This window comes from Papaver somniferum, chromosome 7 (genome assembly GCF_003573695.1).
Source record: "Papaver somniferum cultivar HN1 chromosome 7, ASM357369v1, whole genome shotgun sequence".
Classification (NCBI taxonomy): Eukaryota; Viridiplantae; Streptophyta; class Magnoliopsida; order Ranunculales; family Papaveraceae; genus Papaver; species Papaver somniferum.
The window spans coordinates 164951208-164970149 of NC_039364.1; the positions used below are offsets into that span (position 1 = coordinate 164951208).

The following is an 18942-nucleotide window of genomic DNA, read 5'->3' on the forward strand; positions in this document are numbered from 1 at the left end:
TAATTTTTCTGTATGTATATCTACAGGACTTGAATCTGAATAATGAACTCTAAATTCACAAAGATGTGGGAGTAGATAATTATCAGCCAACGATAATAGACAAAATCGCAACATACAAACTTTAATTGGGAGAAACCGTAAGTCAGAACACTGTAAATGAGCAAATGCAAGATGTATTCATATGCAGAGGGATGCAGTAAAACATAATGCACATGGCAATCTGATAAATCACAGAGCATGAATTGTATTCCCATAGAGCATGATAACGACATAGAAAGTATAGGCTAAACTAACTAACAAATCGCGAGTCACAATCAAGTTCAACAACTGCCATTACAAACAGCATCCCTTCCAAACTCATTACTCTGTGCAGAAAAAACAACAGACAAACAGCTTTAGATTAAACATTGTCGAACCATTTTTTAGACCTTTCTCTGTGTCTCAATTGTATGCCCTAACTAACGAGACTTTCAAAGTTGAAACTTCAGAATCAAGGAGTGTGAGAATGTGTGTATATTTCTTTCATGCCCATTTCTTCTCCTCCTACTTGATTTTTAAAAAAGAAAAACTTTGATTTCAAAAAAAAAAACGGTGGACATAAAGACTCATAAATTTAGATTTTAAGATTCATAGCAAAGGTTAAGAAAATAGGACAACAATAGTAACTACAACCAAAGTTATCACTGTTTGGAGATACCCTGCACTCAGCTCAGTGCTGCCACCCTCATATGGCTCTATCATTGTTCCGAACCTGCAAGTCTCTGTTGACGGGTCTCTTGTAACCACCATTGAAAGGTTGCCGAACTTGCAAGCTCTATCGAGCTGATTTTGGATCTGATAGTAACTGTTGAATGCATAAGAAATGTTACCTCGTGTATCTAAATTCCCACATGATGTTCCATAGCCAAGGCTTGTGCAATCAGCAAGGCTGCATGCGTAGCTCACACTCAATGCAACTTGTGGATCATCAAGACTTGCTTTTGGTGTCATGACACACCATTTCCTTTCCAGATACACCACTCCCCTAGCTGGAGCCAACATTCCTGTGTTAGTTGTTCCGAGGTTGAGCGGGTATTTCGGCTTCCCATCAAAATAAAATATACCCCAATGTCTTTCAAAGTTTCCTGGACTGATACTCTTGGCGTCCTCATCAATCAAACTAAACAAGTATGCATCGACAGGGCCACTTCTCATTGGGGTCCCTTTTCCAGTCGCAATGTGAGTCATAAAACCTTGATTAAAACGCTGTGCATACATGAGATTGGCGTTCCTATCTCCATCAGTAGGCCACCCAATCTCTCCTATGATGATGGGCATATTTGCAAAGCCATTCTTCTGCAGCGCCCATACAAGTGTGTCATGATTTGCATCAAACATGTTGGTGTAGGATATGCCACCATCAATAATTGGTGCCCCATTCCCTTCGAAGAAAGCATAGTCAACTGGGAAATTTGCATCAATGTAGAGGCTTATGAAGGGGTAGATGTTGACAGTAAAGGGTGCGCCATTATCATTCAAGAACTTGGTAATGTCAATCATGACCTGATGGATGTCTGACCGAAAGTCACCACCAGAAGGGAGGCCTGCTTGAGTCGTCTCATATACATCTGCATTTTGTGGGCAAGTAACCTTAACCCTGCTGCCAAGACCAGCTTTTATGAGGGCTGCCTGAATATTTCGAAGTGCGGGAAAGGTTGTTTCAAGGAAGGTTCCATTATAAGTCTGCAAGAATGGCTCGTTTCCAACTGCAACATACCTGTATAAAACAGTAGGTGCTGATGAGTTAACAGTGGGATCACAAAGTTTAATTATTATGACATAAAAATTTGAAAGGACAGTTTCCATCTAGCAGTCTTTTGTAGCATGATAATGTTTTATGATAAATCCTATTAACCTACATGTGGAAAATGAGTAATTTGAAATACGTTTTAGGTGTAGAGCAAGCAACAGGGGGATGAGTAACAAGCACACATGTTCTTGACACCACAGACTGAACTATTCATAATGATTCAAGAGCAAACTGAATTGCTATGGATTGGTCTACTCGGAAGAAATTCATGTGAATAGCTCAATACAGAAGACAGGATACAGTAGTAGGTTAAGGGCAAACTTGTCGATGGCCTTCATTATGCCATCATAACTGAATTACAGGGTAATAAAGACAAAGTGGGAATCAGATGGTGAACAGCTATAACAGACAAAGCTCAAATCCAGAACGCAAGCGACTCTGATCATCTAAAAACTTTCAATTATGAATCTAAGCATGTTCGAGATATAGTTAATATGAGAAAAGATTTGCTATCATCTAAAAACTTTCAATTCTCTCTTTGTGCAGTGAAAACTGAAAAGATAATATTCTCACACAAGCATGTTCATCCATTAACAATATAACTAAGCTGTGACTGTGCCGAGTTCTGGTAGCCTATTCTCTCCAACTACAATAGGATACCTAAGATCTCCATCTTAGACCATAAGAGACTAATTGATGAAACTTAAAATGACAACAACACTTGACAGTGACAAACAATAGATTAGACACAAAATGGTACTTACATGTGAAGTAAGAATTCCTCATTACAAGTAATTGATGATGAATTTAAGCACATCGAAAAGAAAAGCAGAAATGGCAAAATGGGAGGTTCTGAGAGTTTAGACCTGATAAGTACGCCTTTGTCGACATGGTCAGACACATTTTGCTTCACCCAATTCACAGCTGCTTTCATATTGGTAGCAATACCATACAACATGTCATTAGGGATACCCACCATCACCTCAATCCTAGAATTACTAAGAGCATTCAAAGTATCAGAATCTGCATCAAACAGCTTTACCTTTTGAATCCCATTTTCTCTTAGCATTCTCACCACAATATCAGGTGGTACAGGATGAGTTGCTTGTGTTCCCCAATTAGCACCAATACCACTTACTACCCCAACCCCCATGGACAAAACCAACAAGGAAACAACCACATGAAACACACATAACCTTCCCATCTCTCTGGGAAATACAAAAGAGCTCTGAACTGATTTCAAGCAAAAACAACAGATCTAAGAAGCAAAGAAACTAAGAACACAACTTGGGTTCTCTTCCAAACATCATAAAATAGCTTTTCTGAAGCAGTTCAACCCAACCCCAGTAAGAAACAAAAAAAAGTGAAGAAGAAAATGAAATAATGGAGCTCAGAGAGTATACATAAATGAACAAAGATGACTTCGATTTCAACTTTACATCACTCAGTGGTACTTCAATTAAAGACCCTTTCAGTGATTCCACACAGAAAAAGAAAAATGATGAAAAGTGGTAAACTTGAAGAACAGAGAGAGAGAGTGAGAGCTGCTACACCTGAAATGGGAAAGTGATAATAGTAGTAGTATTAAGAAGAAGATTTATTACAGAGAAGTGAGATTATCTTTTGGCTAAACTCGTTGAGTTAAGAGAGAATCTGACATGAAAAGCAGAGATAAATTATAAGAAAACAAGATTAAAAACTGGGGTTTGGTCGTATATGGAGCAAATCAAAAACAAACAAATATGGGGTTAACTAATTAATTAATTGATGTTATTTATGTTTGCCTGAACTTTAAGCTGTCCTCAGTAACTCTGACAAATATAACGCCGTTTATATACACAAGAATATGTGCAGAATCCTGAATGGGTAAACTGCAGCTCTGAACCTTATTGGATTTGAAAGAAAAATGGTTTAAAGAAATCATAAATGCGCACATAGATTGTTGTTAAAAATCGGAAGAGGACTCCTCTATTTTATCTGGCTGATAATGAAGTGAGCTAGATTAAGCTAAAGGTCAATGTAAAGTGTTTTTTGATGCCTTTCCTTTATTTATTTTTATTTTGCCAAGATTGGAATGAATTCTTCTGTGTTGGATTGGACCAAACTCGGAATAATCTGACCACACATACTTGTACAGTTATTTGGTAATGAAAGTTGATGATTTAGAACGGCAAAACTAACAATAACAAGCACTACCCATTATTGTTCATAAACTTGGTTAAAAAGATCAAAATCAACAATTTCTGGATGAAAATGACATTTGAATTTTGATACTGTTTAAATAGACGAGAATGTAAAAATAAACAGGATGTAAACAGTTTCATCCTACCCATTTTCAAATATTTTTTTTTATTTTTAATTTACATCAGGATGCATCCAGTTTCATCCTTACTATTTTTTAAGTTTAAGTCATGATAAATCCAATTTCATCCTTGTTACTTTTTGATGAACCCATGATAATTTTTACTTGTCCATTTAAATCATGTTTTAAAAATATTTGGACAAATGATTCATTTTCCAGCACTTAACATTTTGTAGCTGATCATCCGGTCATAAAGGGGCAACAGTCAAGATAACAGTTGTGAAGAATCTAAGATTGAGCATCAGTCGAGTCGAGTGTGAAGACCCGGAAATAATAAAGATTTGCAATAATGTATAGTTTATTTAATTAAACCCAGAAATTAGGATTTTGTTTTGTGTTTAAGTTAATTAAATTAATATATTACAAATACAGACTGGTACAAATCCAACTAAAAGCTCATAGTGATGATGATGATACCGTCACATACACACACTGACAATGTGTATCAGCGCACTTTTTCTCCCTTCCATGCTTTGATTGTTATCGAGACCGAGAAAAATAATTAATAATTTTGTTGATTCTAAAAAACACACCGATATCGACCGATACGTATCGGGATACTTTGTATCGCCGGTAGTTAAAAATCACTTAAACGTTAGGACTAACGCTGGTGTTAATCAGATTTTAATGTAAAACTAGTTGAATTCATGTGGAACAACAACTAATAATAAATATGCCTCCTAAGACACAACAACTGCTCGTAATAATAAGTGTTGTCATGTCATGTGCAACATGTATCTTGCTTGATATTCTTTCTCGATTAAGAAATGGGGATGTGTACCATACGGTCATACTTCGCAGGTCTGATGATGGTTTGAGGTTGATTAGTCTTTGTCATTCTGAGTTGGCAAAACACCATCTCTTATACTCACCTACATATACGTAGAGTCGCAAGACAAAGATACACGGTTGCGTCTTTGTCTATCCCGGAGACCCCAGAGTCTAATTAGAGCTGTCATCTCAAGCCGGGACCTAATCATCTTCTTTCATGAAATTCATCAACCCCATTTTGCTTTTTCGCTGAGAGAATGGTAAATTAAATCCACAAGGTCCGCTTCTAAATTTGGATGAGAAAATGATAAGGAATTGTAAGGTTTGAAAGGGTACTTTTTGGGCTGCGTGTACAACAAGACCCTTTTGCTTAGCTTGGTGTTGGGTTGCACTGACACGGACACAACACGATGCGGACGCGGTCATAATAAAATTCTCAAAATATTAGGACGCGGACACGTATATATATGTATTTTATTTATATATTATTTATAAATATAATCATGTATTTATACAGCAAAGTCAAGTGTTTCGATCATGAAAATTAGAAAATGATGCTACATTATGTTATTTTTGTGGATACAATTTCAATAAAAAGGTTGTAGAATAAATGTTGGTGATCATTGTAGAAAATTAGTCAAGTGTTTTCAAGACTTTACCTTTGTATCTCGATGTATGTAGAATAAATTTTGGTGATCATTGTTTCCTGACGAAAGATCAATGTGTATGGATCCGTAATCTAATTAGTTAACTTTTCTGTCACATTTCCTTAAGCTTATTATTGCGTATTCTAATCGGATGAATCAGACTAATGATTGATCTAGATTTTGTCTTTCTTCATTTAGTTAATAATAGTAAAAATAAACGAAAATGAAAAAAAAAATGCGTTCAAGCGCGTCAAACCTGAGTCATCAATGTGTCCTAACCAGCGTCCCACGCGCGTCGGATGCGGACACGACTCAAAAAATGCAGCGTCCGTGCAACCCAGGCTTGGTGTGTTTATGAGACTTGCGAGTATACCCGAAGAAATCACTGAATTATAAATTTCTAACGCTAGAGACATTTCAAATTTTCGAGGACATTTTTGTTCATTCCATGGAGTCCCTGAATGAACAAGGTCTAACATTCTTGAAAGAGGGTAGAAAAATGGAACGAGCGCTGAGCTTTTATTAACCTTTCATCTAAAATTGTTTCTCCCCTGACCTTAGGCGAATATATAAAAAAATACGGTAAGGCCTACTCTTATGCATATGTCAAACACCAACATTTGGCACTTTTACACCCATTATGGATATGTTAAAGTGGCAAAAGGACGTGCCAGTGTGTCAAATATACCACTTAAGCATGCATGACGAAGTTTCTAGCGAGCGATAGAATCTCCATCGCTATATGATCGCAACATCGCTCGCGGGTCTGTCCAGTGTCAACACTAGTCAAGCTGTCGTTTGTTGACCAGATCGTCGCTTAGTAGTTTCAATCCAACGGTTAGAATTTCCCCCTCTATAAATACCTAAGTTCAAATTCATTTCAACATGCATAATGCTCGCATAAACAACGTGGCTAGTGCTAGATTCACTCGAGAAGAAGATGTTTCTCTCGATATTGGGTTTCAGTTGCAAGCGATGGAGATTTCAAAAGTTTAAGACTTTTAATTATGGGACACCGGACACTGTGTTTCAAAGGTTTATGACGTAAATCATGTAGATTCAAGAAGAACAAAAGAGTGTCTTGGAACTCGTTATTGTTTCATTCATAACGAAGTGAGAAAGTATGCACAAATTATGTGGATGATAAAAGGGGATCATCCTGAGTTATCAATCGAAGAACTAAAAATTAGAGCTCATACCATATTTGTTGAAGACAACAGAAGATGGTTTAATCATGACGAATGTTATGAAATCTATAAGATTCACGTGCGGGGATTTAATTTTCATTAAGTATTATGTAATACAATTGCGGTTAATTTCTAATTAAATGTTTGAATTTAATGGAATGTAAAACTATTTTTGATTTGAATATTAATCTAAAAATAGTTTTCATTACTTAAAACAAAAAGTACGTTAGAAATATTTAAATTAAATTTCCATGATCCCTGAATATTTTCTCCCTGACCAAAGACCCAATCGCAGGTGTTTTCTGAATCAAGAGTGTTGTTCAACATATCAGTGATTGTGCCGGCTTGAGACTGACTTGGTGGTTGAGTCTCTTCAGAATTGTCATAACTTTGATAAGCAACGGGTTCACAAAGGGAGGCATGATATTTATTTTGAAATGGGTGAGGATGAGCTTGAAATGGTTGAGATGAGCTTGAAATGGTTGAGATGCTGATGTTGTTGAGGCAATTGGGGTAAAAAGAGTCGTTTTCCTAACTGCTTCAATGTTCACACCACCACAAGGAGTCATAGTGTCATATGGCAATTGGTTAAATAAACGTGCGAGATTTGTATCCATGTCAATGTCTTCATCACCTTCACGTACTACTTGAGTATCTAACACTTCATTTGGAGTAGAACTTTCTGGTATATTCTTATGCATAGAACGAATTCTCAAACTACTTCTTTTAATTCCACGACTTCCACAACTTCGCTGACGTGACCTAGTATGACTCATACCTCTACCACCACGACTCGTACCGCCGCCACCATGACTTAAGCGCACACTAGGACTCGAACTTCTACCACCATGATTTGGACCTCCTGTACCAGCATGACCGAAATATCCTGAACTCATCTAAAACATCATGCTTTCCCTCATTCTTTGCATCTGAGTCAAATAGAAGTTCTGAAATCCCTATAGTAGATCATGAAAATCGTTCAACTGGTTCTAATACTGCTCTGGTACAGCATCTACCCCCTAAGTATGGATAATTCCGTTCTAGTGCACTAGGAACAATCAGATGAGTAAAAATATCTTTAGATATGGATACAGTCTGTACGTTCTAAGACAATGGTGGCATATTCGACGATGAACCCACTTGAGTAGGATATACAAATTGTCGCCCGTATCAAGTGGAGGTTGGGAAGGAATAAATTCATCACCAAGTGGCATCCTACCTAAAGGTGGGAAATCCATCTGACCCAAATTTTGTGGTTGCATAACAATATTGGGCTTGAAAATAGTGTTAAACCAATAAAGGTAGTCAGTTTTAGAGCTCAGATCCTGGATCAGATTGCCAGCTACTTCCCAATCATGACCATCCCTTATCAATTTCTCCCAATCATCTCGAGAAATCTCTTCACTTGGATAGGGGTTGATGGTTATCACTGTTCTTCTCTGCAACTGAAGAAGTAGTCTTTGACCGTAATATCAAACACCCTTTTCAGAAATATGACTGTATAACACAATGCTCTTAACGTTTAGCTCTAGCATTCTCTGGGCTTCTCCTTCTTCGAACTAAGGGATTGCTACATACGGCATGGAAACAAGGTTAAGGATTGTTCTACACAACTGTTGAATCCTCTGAAAAATGGTAGTATGTTGACCATCTTCAATCTGTATTTTTTCCCATTTTTCGGCATCGTACTTCAGTATGGCCAGAAAAACATTGGTGGTATTGAGAAGAGAGGGTTCACAAAGGTGGAAATATGTATGCCACCAACACTGAAAATAATAAAATTGTTGGTTAGTGCATTTACCATGTCAAAATAATGCATAAATATTGTGAAAATATTGGTTTTTACATCCAAGACTCCCCAAAAAGCATTAAATATATCTTTGGTACACGTCGAGCAATTACTGAGGGCTCTGTAAAGTTCTGATAAAATTGGAGACCCCCAGTTATATCTTGGTGGTTGCTCTAAATCTTCTAATGCTTCGAGAAAACCAATTAACACCACTGGGCTAGCATTTGGAAATAGACATTGGCCATATTGTCCACAGCACAAACACACGTTCGAGCTCCTCATAATGCTCAGGGAACAAATATGGTTTGTTATCTAACCTGAACTCATTCATTTTCCTAGCATAACGTTATAAAAAAAAATCAACCCAGCCACTTTTAATCCATATGCTTTTATTTGTCTATATGCTTTATTTCCTTCTACATCAAGTGAGTGTAAAGGAACTCTTCCTTTCCATCTATCTTCTGATAACCAATTTAGTCTGTTAAATGGAAGTAAGATCCATTAACATGTACAAATCTAACGGTATAACTCCAATATAATAACATATTCATAATTAGAGTTTGTTGAGTTTTATAAAACAAAAAACATAATCTAAAAATTTAATTACAAGAAAAACTTAACTTACCACATTCAAAATCTTTGAAAAAAGAACGTATTTGTAGTCTTCCACTATCGTTCGAATATAATTTGGATATTTGAGGCATATGGTTTCTAGGTTGTATATGATATAAATGCCACCAAGGATATCTTCGACTCTCTCTTGAACAACAAGGGGAAATAACTGGAACACCGAATGGAACTTAGAACGCCCACCTCTTAGATTGGCTGAATTAACTCGCTACGGATGGCAAGATATATACAGAGAGAGTGCACCATCACTGGATAGTTGTCTAATATTTTGAAACTCATAATCTTTATCCACAACATAACTTAATCCACTGGATGGGTGCTAGTAGATCCTTTGAGTATTCTGATTCCTTTTCTTTTCTCACTCATATTTGTTTCGGAAGTAACTAAAGAGAATTTTTTTTTAAAGATTTTTAAGATAAAGAAAAGAAGAGAATGAAGAGAAGAGAAGGTGTGAAAGGGAATGAAAGGAGTGGTGCGGTACCTATAGGCGCTACAAAGTCGACGGTTGACGATAGTAATCCGACCGTCGGCGATATAATTAATATCGAGTGATAAAATGAATATATCCAGCGATATAGTTTTTATCGCCCAAATTTTAATAATATTGATCGCTAGGAATTTCATTGCTCAGTTGCTTTCCCATAGTGGCACAACTTATTTGCCATGTCACTTGGTATGTGAAACAATTTACTTTGATCTTGTGCATAGGAATAGGCCTAATGAATCAACAATTTTGCAGTTTTTTTTTTGTTTTTATTTTTTTCTTATTCAAGCATGGGATAACAATTTTATAGTTTTTTTTTTAATAAACAAACTAGATTTTATTGACAGAAGAAGAGTTACAATATGGATATAAGGTTTTGTTTCTTTTTTATGTAAGGAAGGATGATAAATTATTAATTGGGTGAAGTCTTATATTAGTATTATCCTCCAAGATCTTTTTAACTAAAAATTTACGGAGAAGTATCATACTAAGTACTTAACACCATAAAATTCCCATCATATTTGGCCAACATATCTGTCGAACCATTACATTTCTTAATGGTATGTTTACGTACCCAACTTGGAAAACTACTAAAATAAAATAATACTCCCTCCGTCTTTTTTTATCTGTCCGCTTCAGCTAAGTCAAAATATTAAAGAGACCATGGGAAATGTCATGACTACCCATATTAAAAGCCAAATTATTACTAAAATTAAAACTAACATGTGTAATATATATAAAAAAAACATACATTGCGTAATTTTATTATTTTTGGAAATTTTTAAAAGAAGATAAAAACAAATATCTTCCCACTAATTTTGGTTATATTATCAATATTATTTTTGGTTAGATTATAAATATTTTTATTAAAAAAAAATAATGAAGATTAGTACGAAAGATATTAAACAGATTTGTTTCTTTATTCATGGATATGTTGTTTAAGATTTTTGGATTGGGTTTATATTAAAAATATGTTAATAATGATTTTATAATTGTGAAAAATTAAGGGTATATTTGATAGTTTGATACGAAAATATGTCTATAAACAGAAGCGGACAATTAAAAAGACACACTAAAATATGTCTACATCCATAGTAAAAAGAAGTAGATGAGGTGAAAATGGGTCACCTTGTCTAAGTCCCCTAGTTGGTTTAAAAGAAGTACAAGAAGAACTATTGAGATGAATACTTATCTCTAAAGTATTGATGCATTCATGAACTTAAGCACACCAATTTTCATCAAGCCAAGTTGAAGCATAATATAATTTAGAAATCCCCATTCAACCCTGTCAAAAATATTTTGACATGACCTGTTTTAGAGCCATGTATCCTTTTTTGCCTTTCTTCATCTTCATACAATGAATGATCTCCTGTGGAAGAGTTATATTACCTGAAAATTTTCTCCCAGAGACATAAACAGATTGTACCGATGAGATGATCTTATTGATGTGGGTATTTATTCTGGTGGCTAAAATCTTTGTTATCAGCTTATATGTGGTATTAAACAAAGCAATAGGTCTAAAATCACCAGGTGACTAAGGAAGCTTGACCTTTGGAATGAGAGTGAAATTAGTTTTAGTCATACTTTTAAGTAACTTCCTTGTTGTGAAGAATCTTTAAACCATGTTGACCACATCATCACCAACTATATCCCATTGAGTTTGAAAGAATTTTGGTGGAGAACCACTAGGACCTGGAGTTTCCAAGGTTTCATTGATTTGAGAGTTATGTAGATTTCTTCTGTATCTAGAATTCTTGTGAGAAGAATATTATCTTCTGTTAGAGCATTGCTCGGTCGAACTCACAAGTGTTTCTCAAGCTTGTTGTCAAATTTAGTTTTCAAAACTATATTTTCATTTCTAGTCTACAATTAGTTAAGTCTCGGAGTAGGATAAAAATGTAGTTGAGAAATAGTGGATCACGGCAGTCATCATTGTGTTCTACCGTTTGAAGGCGAAGATCAACCGAAACTTTGGAGAAATTCATCAACAAAAGGTAAGTGAAGACTGAACCACCTATATATCAAGTTATATTCACTTTCTATCATTTGAGACGATGTCGCATAACTAATTAGACTATTATGCATAGACAAGAATTTCGAGTCGAGAACTAATTTTCTAGTTAACAAATTTTTTGAAATATAATGAATAAACTTAATGAACATGTGACAGGCTAGAAAATTTACGCACGGCACGCCCGGGGGCGCAGGCCATAAGTTCCCCGATGCGCCATGATGATGCTACAGTCCGGGCCTTAAGGCTAGGAAAATGCACGTCCATTTTCCCATGCAGGCATGCTCCATAAGCATGATACAGCTAACTTAGCTTCCACACCGTTCCAAACTTACCCTTGTCCGCAAAAGCGTATAAGGCCATAAGGCCAAGGCCAATGCATATTTGCATGCATCACTGGATTTGCCTCAACGTAGGAATTTCATCATCAAATTTCCTATCTAGCTGAGCAACCGTCATACTACCAAGTCTTGTCCAACCTTCACTTACCAACTCTTTGTAGCTTGATAGGAAGTATGAGCATTCCTTTGCTGGCATGCAACTTTCCCCATCAAGTCTGGCCACACCGTGTGTACGGATGAACGCATGAAGCTCGTGGAACTTCTCATGACATATTCGCTTGTACATACGAAGAAATGCCCGGTTTAGATGAAAAATTGGTCACCCGTCATCTACATGTCATACCTGGATCCAAGCCGGTCAAACAATCTCCGAGGCAATTCAGGTACGAGGTAGAAGAGCAAATCAAGACTGAGATTCAGAAGTTGCTAGCTGCTGGCTTCATTAAACCCATTCATCATCCGACCTGGTTGGCTAATGTGGTTCCGGTGAAAAAGAAAAATGGACAGATCAGGTGATGCGTGGATTTCAGAGACTTGAACAGATGCTGCCCCAAAGACGATTTTCCTCTACCTAACATCGACATGCTAGTAGATGCTACCAGCGGACATGGCATGTTCTCCTTCATGGATGGATATAGCGGTTACAATCAGATAAGGATGTATGAGCATGACGCAAGTAAGACAGCTTTTCGAACTCCTCTCGGAAATTTTTAGTATACTGTAATACCATTTGGTTTAAAGAATGCCGGTGCAACGTATCAACGCGCTATGACGGTAATATTCCACGACGTGATGCATAAGCAAGTTGAAGTCTACGTGAATGATATAGAAGTTAAATCAAAAGCTCGGGCGGCCCACACAGGAGTCTTACGACAAGTGTTCGAGTGCCGTGAATACAAGTTGAAGATGAATCCTTTGAAATGCGCTTTCGACGTTTCTTCAGGCAAATTTCTGGGATTCCAGATGACTGCTGAGGGAATCAAAGTGGACCCATCCAAGACCCAAGCAATCCTCACGATGTCGCCTCCGCGAACTGTGAAGGAACTCCAAGGCTTCATGGGCAAGGTGAACTACATTCGACGTTTTATACCTGGTCTATCCCATCTTGTTGCTTCATTCACCCCCTTGCTGAAGAAAGGAGCAAGTTTCGTCTGGACCGCACTACAACAGGAAGCGTTTCGGAATACTCAACGAATATTGTCATCTCCAAATCATCATAAAGGGTTCGCCTATTATGTCAGCCCGGACGAGAGCGAGCGCGGGACATCTTCAGATCTACTGAAGCCGACACCTCAAGGGAGCAGCCTCAAGAAGATAGCGATGTCCGCAACATCAATGAGAAACGCTTTCATAATTTCGTCTCCCGTAGAATAAGTAGTTGCATTACCAAAGGAGATTGCACCTGGGACTTGATAGGTACATACAGATTCTCCATGAAAAGAGCTTCATCATATGTAGAGCCTATTAGTTAAGTCATTCGCATGAAGGAACTTCCCTACTCCTCAAACACACGATCCAAAGGTGATAATGGCAGAGGAGTGTGACTGGGGACTGCTTAGCGTTGCCCATCTCAAAGATGGTGAATTTAGAGAGATGCAAGCACGCTATCATTATGATTCCAAGATGTCCAAAGACGAGGATATACTCAAGAGAGCTGATGTATTGTCAAAGACCAGTGATATTCCTGGACGTCTATAAAACGCAACGAAGATGTAAAGATGGCCTCATGAACCCAGCGTGACAACGTCCATCAATTCGAAGGCTCAGTGGATACTCGTGGGCAAGGGACTGTCTCCCTCTTTTTCATTCCATGAGGCAACATCAAGGAAGCTATCGGTTCCATCATTAGCTTCTCCCTCGAGAAAATCTCTACCACTATATGAAGACCGCCAAGTTCGTGCCCGTAGCTATCACGCCTCTTCCTGCCAGTATCTTCTGATCACAGCTGCAACTAAGAACCGTTGTTCGTTTGTTGATACCAGTGCCCGAGCTTCGCCATAGAAACAACCACTACGGACAAAGGTAATCCGAACTTCTGCATATTTTATTTTCCCACGGAGAAGTAATAGAGTCACGGAGGAGAGATGGCGATATCTTTATTATGGTAAACCCACCGACCATACAAGATAGAACCATATAAATCACGCTTGGGGAATGAGGCTCATCATGAAATTCCTGCGCCATCAGTCAAGGACTTCTTCAACACAAGATAGATGGTCAATCAAGAAGCATGTAATTCGCAAGGGGAAGTCAAACTGAAGAAGAAGCCGCTTCAACACCCTCTCCAGAAGAAGCCCCTTCAACGCTCCCTCCAGCAGAAGTCGCTTCAACGCTCTCTCCTGAAGAAGCCACTTCAACGCTCTCTCAGGAAGAATGCGCTTTAACGCTCTCTCCATAAGAAGAAGCCGCTTCAACACTCTCTCCAGAAGCCGCTTCGACGTTCGCTCCAGAAGCCGCTTCGACGCTCTCTCTAGGAGCCGCCTTGACATTCGCTTCAGAAGCTGCTTCAAACTCTCTCCGGGACCCGCTTCAACATTCGCTCTAGAAGCTTCTTCAACGCTCTCTTCAGGAGACGCCTCGACGTTCGCTTCAGAAGCCGCTTCAACACGCTTTCCGTAAGTTGCATCATCATTCTCTTTGGGAGTTGCTTCAACATCTTTTTCAGAAATTACTCAGCAGCCTTTTAAGGATATTACTCATGATAGGGCTCGTCCTCATCAGAGTCGGGGATTACGACATCGTCATGAATAGTTTGAGAATCCAACCAACCATATGCCTAATCTACCTGGGGCCAACAAACATCATGATAGGGGAACACTCACCTGGACGCCTCTTGAACGTGACATGCTCCAAGGACAGGACGACCCATCTCTCCTGATAACATCTAACTTTATCTCATAAGTTTTATCTTTATTTGTCACCATATAATTCCTACCCCACAATAGTGCAACCATTGCGTGCTAGGCAGGGGACTTAATGTTGATGGTGGATTTTAGTTCAGGGCTAAAATTATAAAACCAAATTTAATGCGCTGACATCCTGCAAAGGGTAAAGCCTTTTGATAATGCGCTGACATCCTGCAAAGGGTAAATCCGTTTGATAAGTGATGAGTACCTCTTCACTTTATTTATTCGAAGCAATTCAATAAATATACAAAATTCACCCAGAATGGTGCATGCAACAACAATCCCAAATATTATGTGAGTTTTAGCATTATTAATTAATGCATGATTTGCCTAGTATTTCCCGTGTTGTTCCTAGCCGAACTCTCATTATTAGCATGGCATGACGACTGAGTGTTCACTCTCAGCAGAGTAACATGAATCTCCAAGTGCCAATTTTGGGACATGCACGAAATACCCGTACATGCTGCATCACTCTCTGACAAAGAGAATTTCGAATCGACGCGAAACAACTCGATCGAATGTATTTAATTTCCTTAAAGGAAATCTGGACTATCCGTATCAGTCTCAGACACAATCACAGTCGCGCAAGTTGGTCACATGATTTAACCAGCCTAGCCAAACCCTAGCAGGAGCAGGCGTTCACCGTGATGACCGCCGGCGGGCCAACTTATGCCCCAGCCGGTCGAACACCACGTCATACTTCCCAGCGCACCAAACGCCAGCCTTAAAATAAGGTGGTCGCGCTGCTGTGGAAGAAAGCTCGATCGAGCATGGACTGTCCAAAACAGTCTTAAAACAATCACGACCATCCAACTTCGCCATCCTAGTTGTACGGATTAGATCATCCCATGAATGATCAGAGAAGCGCTAACGCACATGTTAGCGGGCCCACTTCTCCCTCACCCGATTGGTTTTCTCAAGGCAAAACCGTGGAGCAATGAAACGATTGCTCAAACCATGACAGGCGTGATGCTTTTAAGGGTCACGGAAATTCCACTAATGTCTTAAATCGATCACAACCATTCAACTTACCCAACATGTTTGGATGGCTTAAATCATACCTAGGACCATCAGGGAGGTGCACATATGTTCACCATCAACCCAACGTGGGCCCCGCACGATCGGTCTCTCCAAAGGAGAAGCATAGCTCGCCAAACCATTTGGCCAAAGTCACGTATACGTGACTGTTTCAAAACCCTAATTAGGGTTTGCGGCGCTGCATATCTGTCATAGTTCGATCACGACCATCCATCTTCGCCAGCCTGGATGGAGGGTGTAGATATAGACTTAAGAGGTCCCAAGAGTGTCAACGTGATCACTATGGGCCCACCTTTGCATGTAGCCGATCGGCCTAGGCAGACTAGGACTCGGCACCTCGAAACGCGCCCCCCAAAGTGGCATGTCACGCAGCCTTTAATCCTTTGCGGCAATGGATTTCTATCGCAAATCGATCACGACCACTCATCTTTTCCAGTCAAATTGAGTGGCCTAGATCAAGCCTTCACGGGACGGAGAGGTATAGGCGTGCATAACAACGATACGTCTCCACGCATGACCGATCGGTCCCACCAAAATCGACGCCCATGTGTGGATTCGGTCAAGCCAAAGAGGGATGCTTGCGCACCTCCTAAAACCCTAAAATTCCATCAACGGTCGCGAATATATACCGTAAACCATCTCGTCCGTCCAACTTTTCCAGCTTGGTCGGACAACCTAGGTTAAAGACTAGGCCCAATGAAGCATCTCGATGATCACTGTCCGCCACTCTGCCACAGGGAGTGATCGACCGGGGGTTGGATCACCCGTGTTGCCTCCAAACGATCACTCGAAGATGGTTGGACGTGATGATGTTTTAAGATGCTTAATCCGCGACTTATTCGGTTAAGCTTTAAAACAATGATGTTTCATACATATTGATTGTTTTCGATGCATTACATGCATCGAGCATACACGATATTTCATAAATATTGATTCCTTAAATAACTTGTTATTTAACTTAATAGCACCGTATGCTATTTCCTGCAGTGGGTCCCACGATCCGCTCATTCGAGAATCAAACATGTCACAAACTGGGGGATACTTACTGGGGTATCGGTCTGGCGACGCGCCATTACAAGAACGTGTCAGGAAAAAGTGGACGGTTAACAGTGATAAGGAAAGTGGGCAAAGGTGTGATCGTGTGACAATCACCACTCCAGCACGACCCCAATACTTCATCACTTCACCTCCTCCACTTCATACGAGATGAGGGTTGCGCTCAATGACTTGTATAAATAGGTCCTTCATCTATTTCCAAACAACACACAGACAAAAAAACCAAGTGTTGTCACAGTATCCAGAAAACACTCGGAACTGATTGCTTTCATTGTGCAAGCAAGTTCATCATTTTGATACAAGTCATAAAAAGCCAACACCTTCACAATCTCAACACCTTCTTCGCTTCCCTCCCTAAGATCAACCCCATCTCCTTCATTTTGTGACCGAAGCAAGTCTGGAACGGCCATTTCTTGGTTTAGGCCAGAATTGTATACAATGATCTCTCGAATCAAAAGCACTCCCGTGCAGGAATTTGTTTAGGGTTTAGATACATTTCTCATCCACACACACCCAAAATTACCAAAACCAGCAGAAATAGTTTTCACCCATAAACAGGTACCAAAAACCAATGTTCAAAGATCAATCAATTTCAATCAACAACCAAATGTTGGATTTACCAATTGATCTATTCAATGCACAACCTGTGATATTTCAATTATATAACAAAATATAATGCGTAAAAGAAATAACACGGACACCAGAAGTTTTGTTAATGAGGATATCGCAAATGCAGAAAAACCCCGGGATCTAGTCCAGATTGAACACCACACTGTATTAAGCCGCTTTCATTGTGCAAGCAAGTTCATCATTCTGATACAAGTCATAAACAGCCAACACCTTCACAATCTCAACACCTTCTTCGCTTCCCTCCCTAAGATCAACCCCATCTCCTTCACTTTGTGACCGAAGCAAGTCTGGAACGACCATTTCTTGGTTTAGGCCAGAATTGTATAGATTGATCTCTCGAATCAAAAGCACTCCCGTGCAGTGCATTTGTTTAGGGTTTAGATTCATTTCTTATCCACACACACCCAAAATTACCAAAACCAGCAGAAATAGTTTTCACCCATAAACAGGTACCAAAAACCAATGTTCAAAGATCAATCAATTTCAATCAACAACCAAAGGTTGGATTTACCAATTGATCTATTCAATGCACAACCTGTGATATTTCAATTATATAACAAAATATAATGCGGAAAAGAAATAACACGGACACCAGAAGTTTTGTTAATGAGGATATCGCAAATGCAGAAAAACCCCGGGATCTAGTCCAGATTGAACACCACACTGTATTAAGCCGCTACAGACACTATCTTACTACACACTAACTTCGGTCTGGACTGTAATTGAACCCTAATCAATCTCACACTGATTCAAGGTACAATTGCGTTCCTTACGTCTCTGATCCCAGCAGGATACTACGCACTTGATTCCCTTAGTTGATCTCACCCACAACAAAGAGTTGCTACGACCCAAAGTCAAAGACTTGATAAACAAATCTGTCTCACACAGAAAGTCTATAAGAATAGATAAATCTGTCTCCCACAGAAATACCTACGATTTTTTGTTCCGTCTTTTGATAAATCAAGGTGAACAGGAACCAATTGATATATCGGACTCCCGATGAACAACCTAGAAATATCAATCACCTCATAATAATCTTAATCGACTAGCGAAATAAGATATCGTGGAATGACAAACGATGAGACGAAGGTGTTTGTGACTACTTTTCTATCATGCCTATCGGCTCAACCCAATCTTACGATTGCACTCAATCACGATAGAAACAACAAGATCAGATCATGCAACTACAGAGAAAATAGTTGGGTCTGGCTTACAATCCCAATGAAGTCTTTAAGTCGTTAACCTACAGGGTTTCGTGAAAAACCTAAGGTTAAAGGATAATAGACTCTAGCTTATACAAC

General features: G+C 38.9%; 1 protein-coding gene across 1 annotated transcript; it reads right to left on the bottom strand.

Moving 5' to 3' along the window:
- Positions 1–418: 418 nt before the first annotated feature.
- LOC113298975 (glucan endo-1,3-beta-glucosidase 6-like) lies at positions 419–3810 on the bottom strand. Its single transcript, XM_026547882.1, has 2 exons — positions 2656–3810; positions 419–1756 (listed from the first exon to the last, which is right to left on the bottom strand). Exons 1-2 carry the CDS (start codon positions 2991–2993, stop codon positions 640–642), a joined length of 1455 nt encoding a protein of 484 aa, XP_026403667.1. The 5' UTR covers positions 2994–3810; the 3' UTR covers positions 419–639.
- Between the last annotated feature and the right edge of the window lie 15132 nt (positions 3811–18942).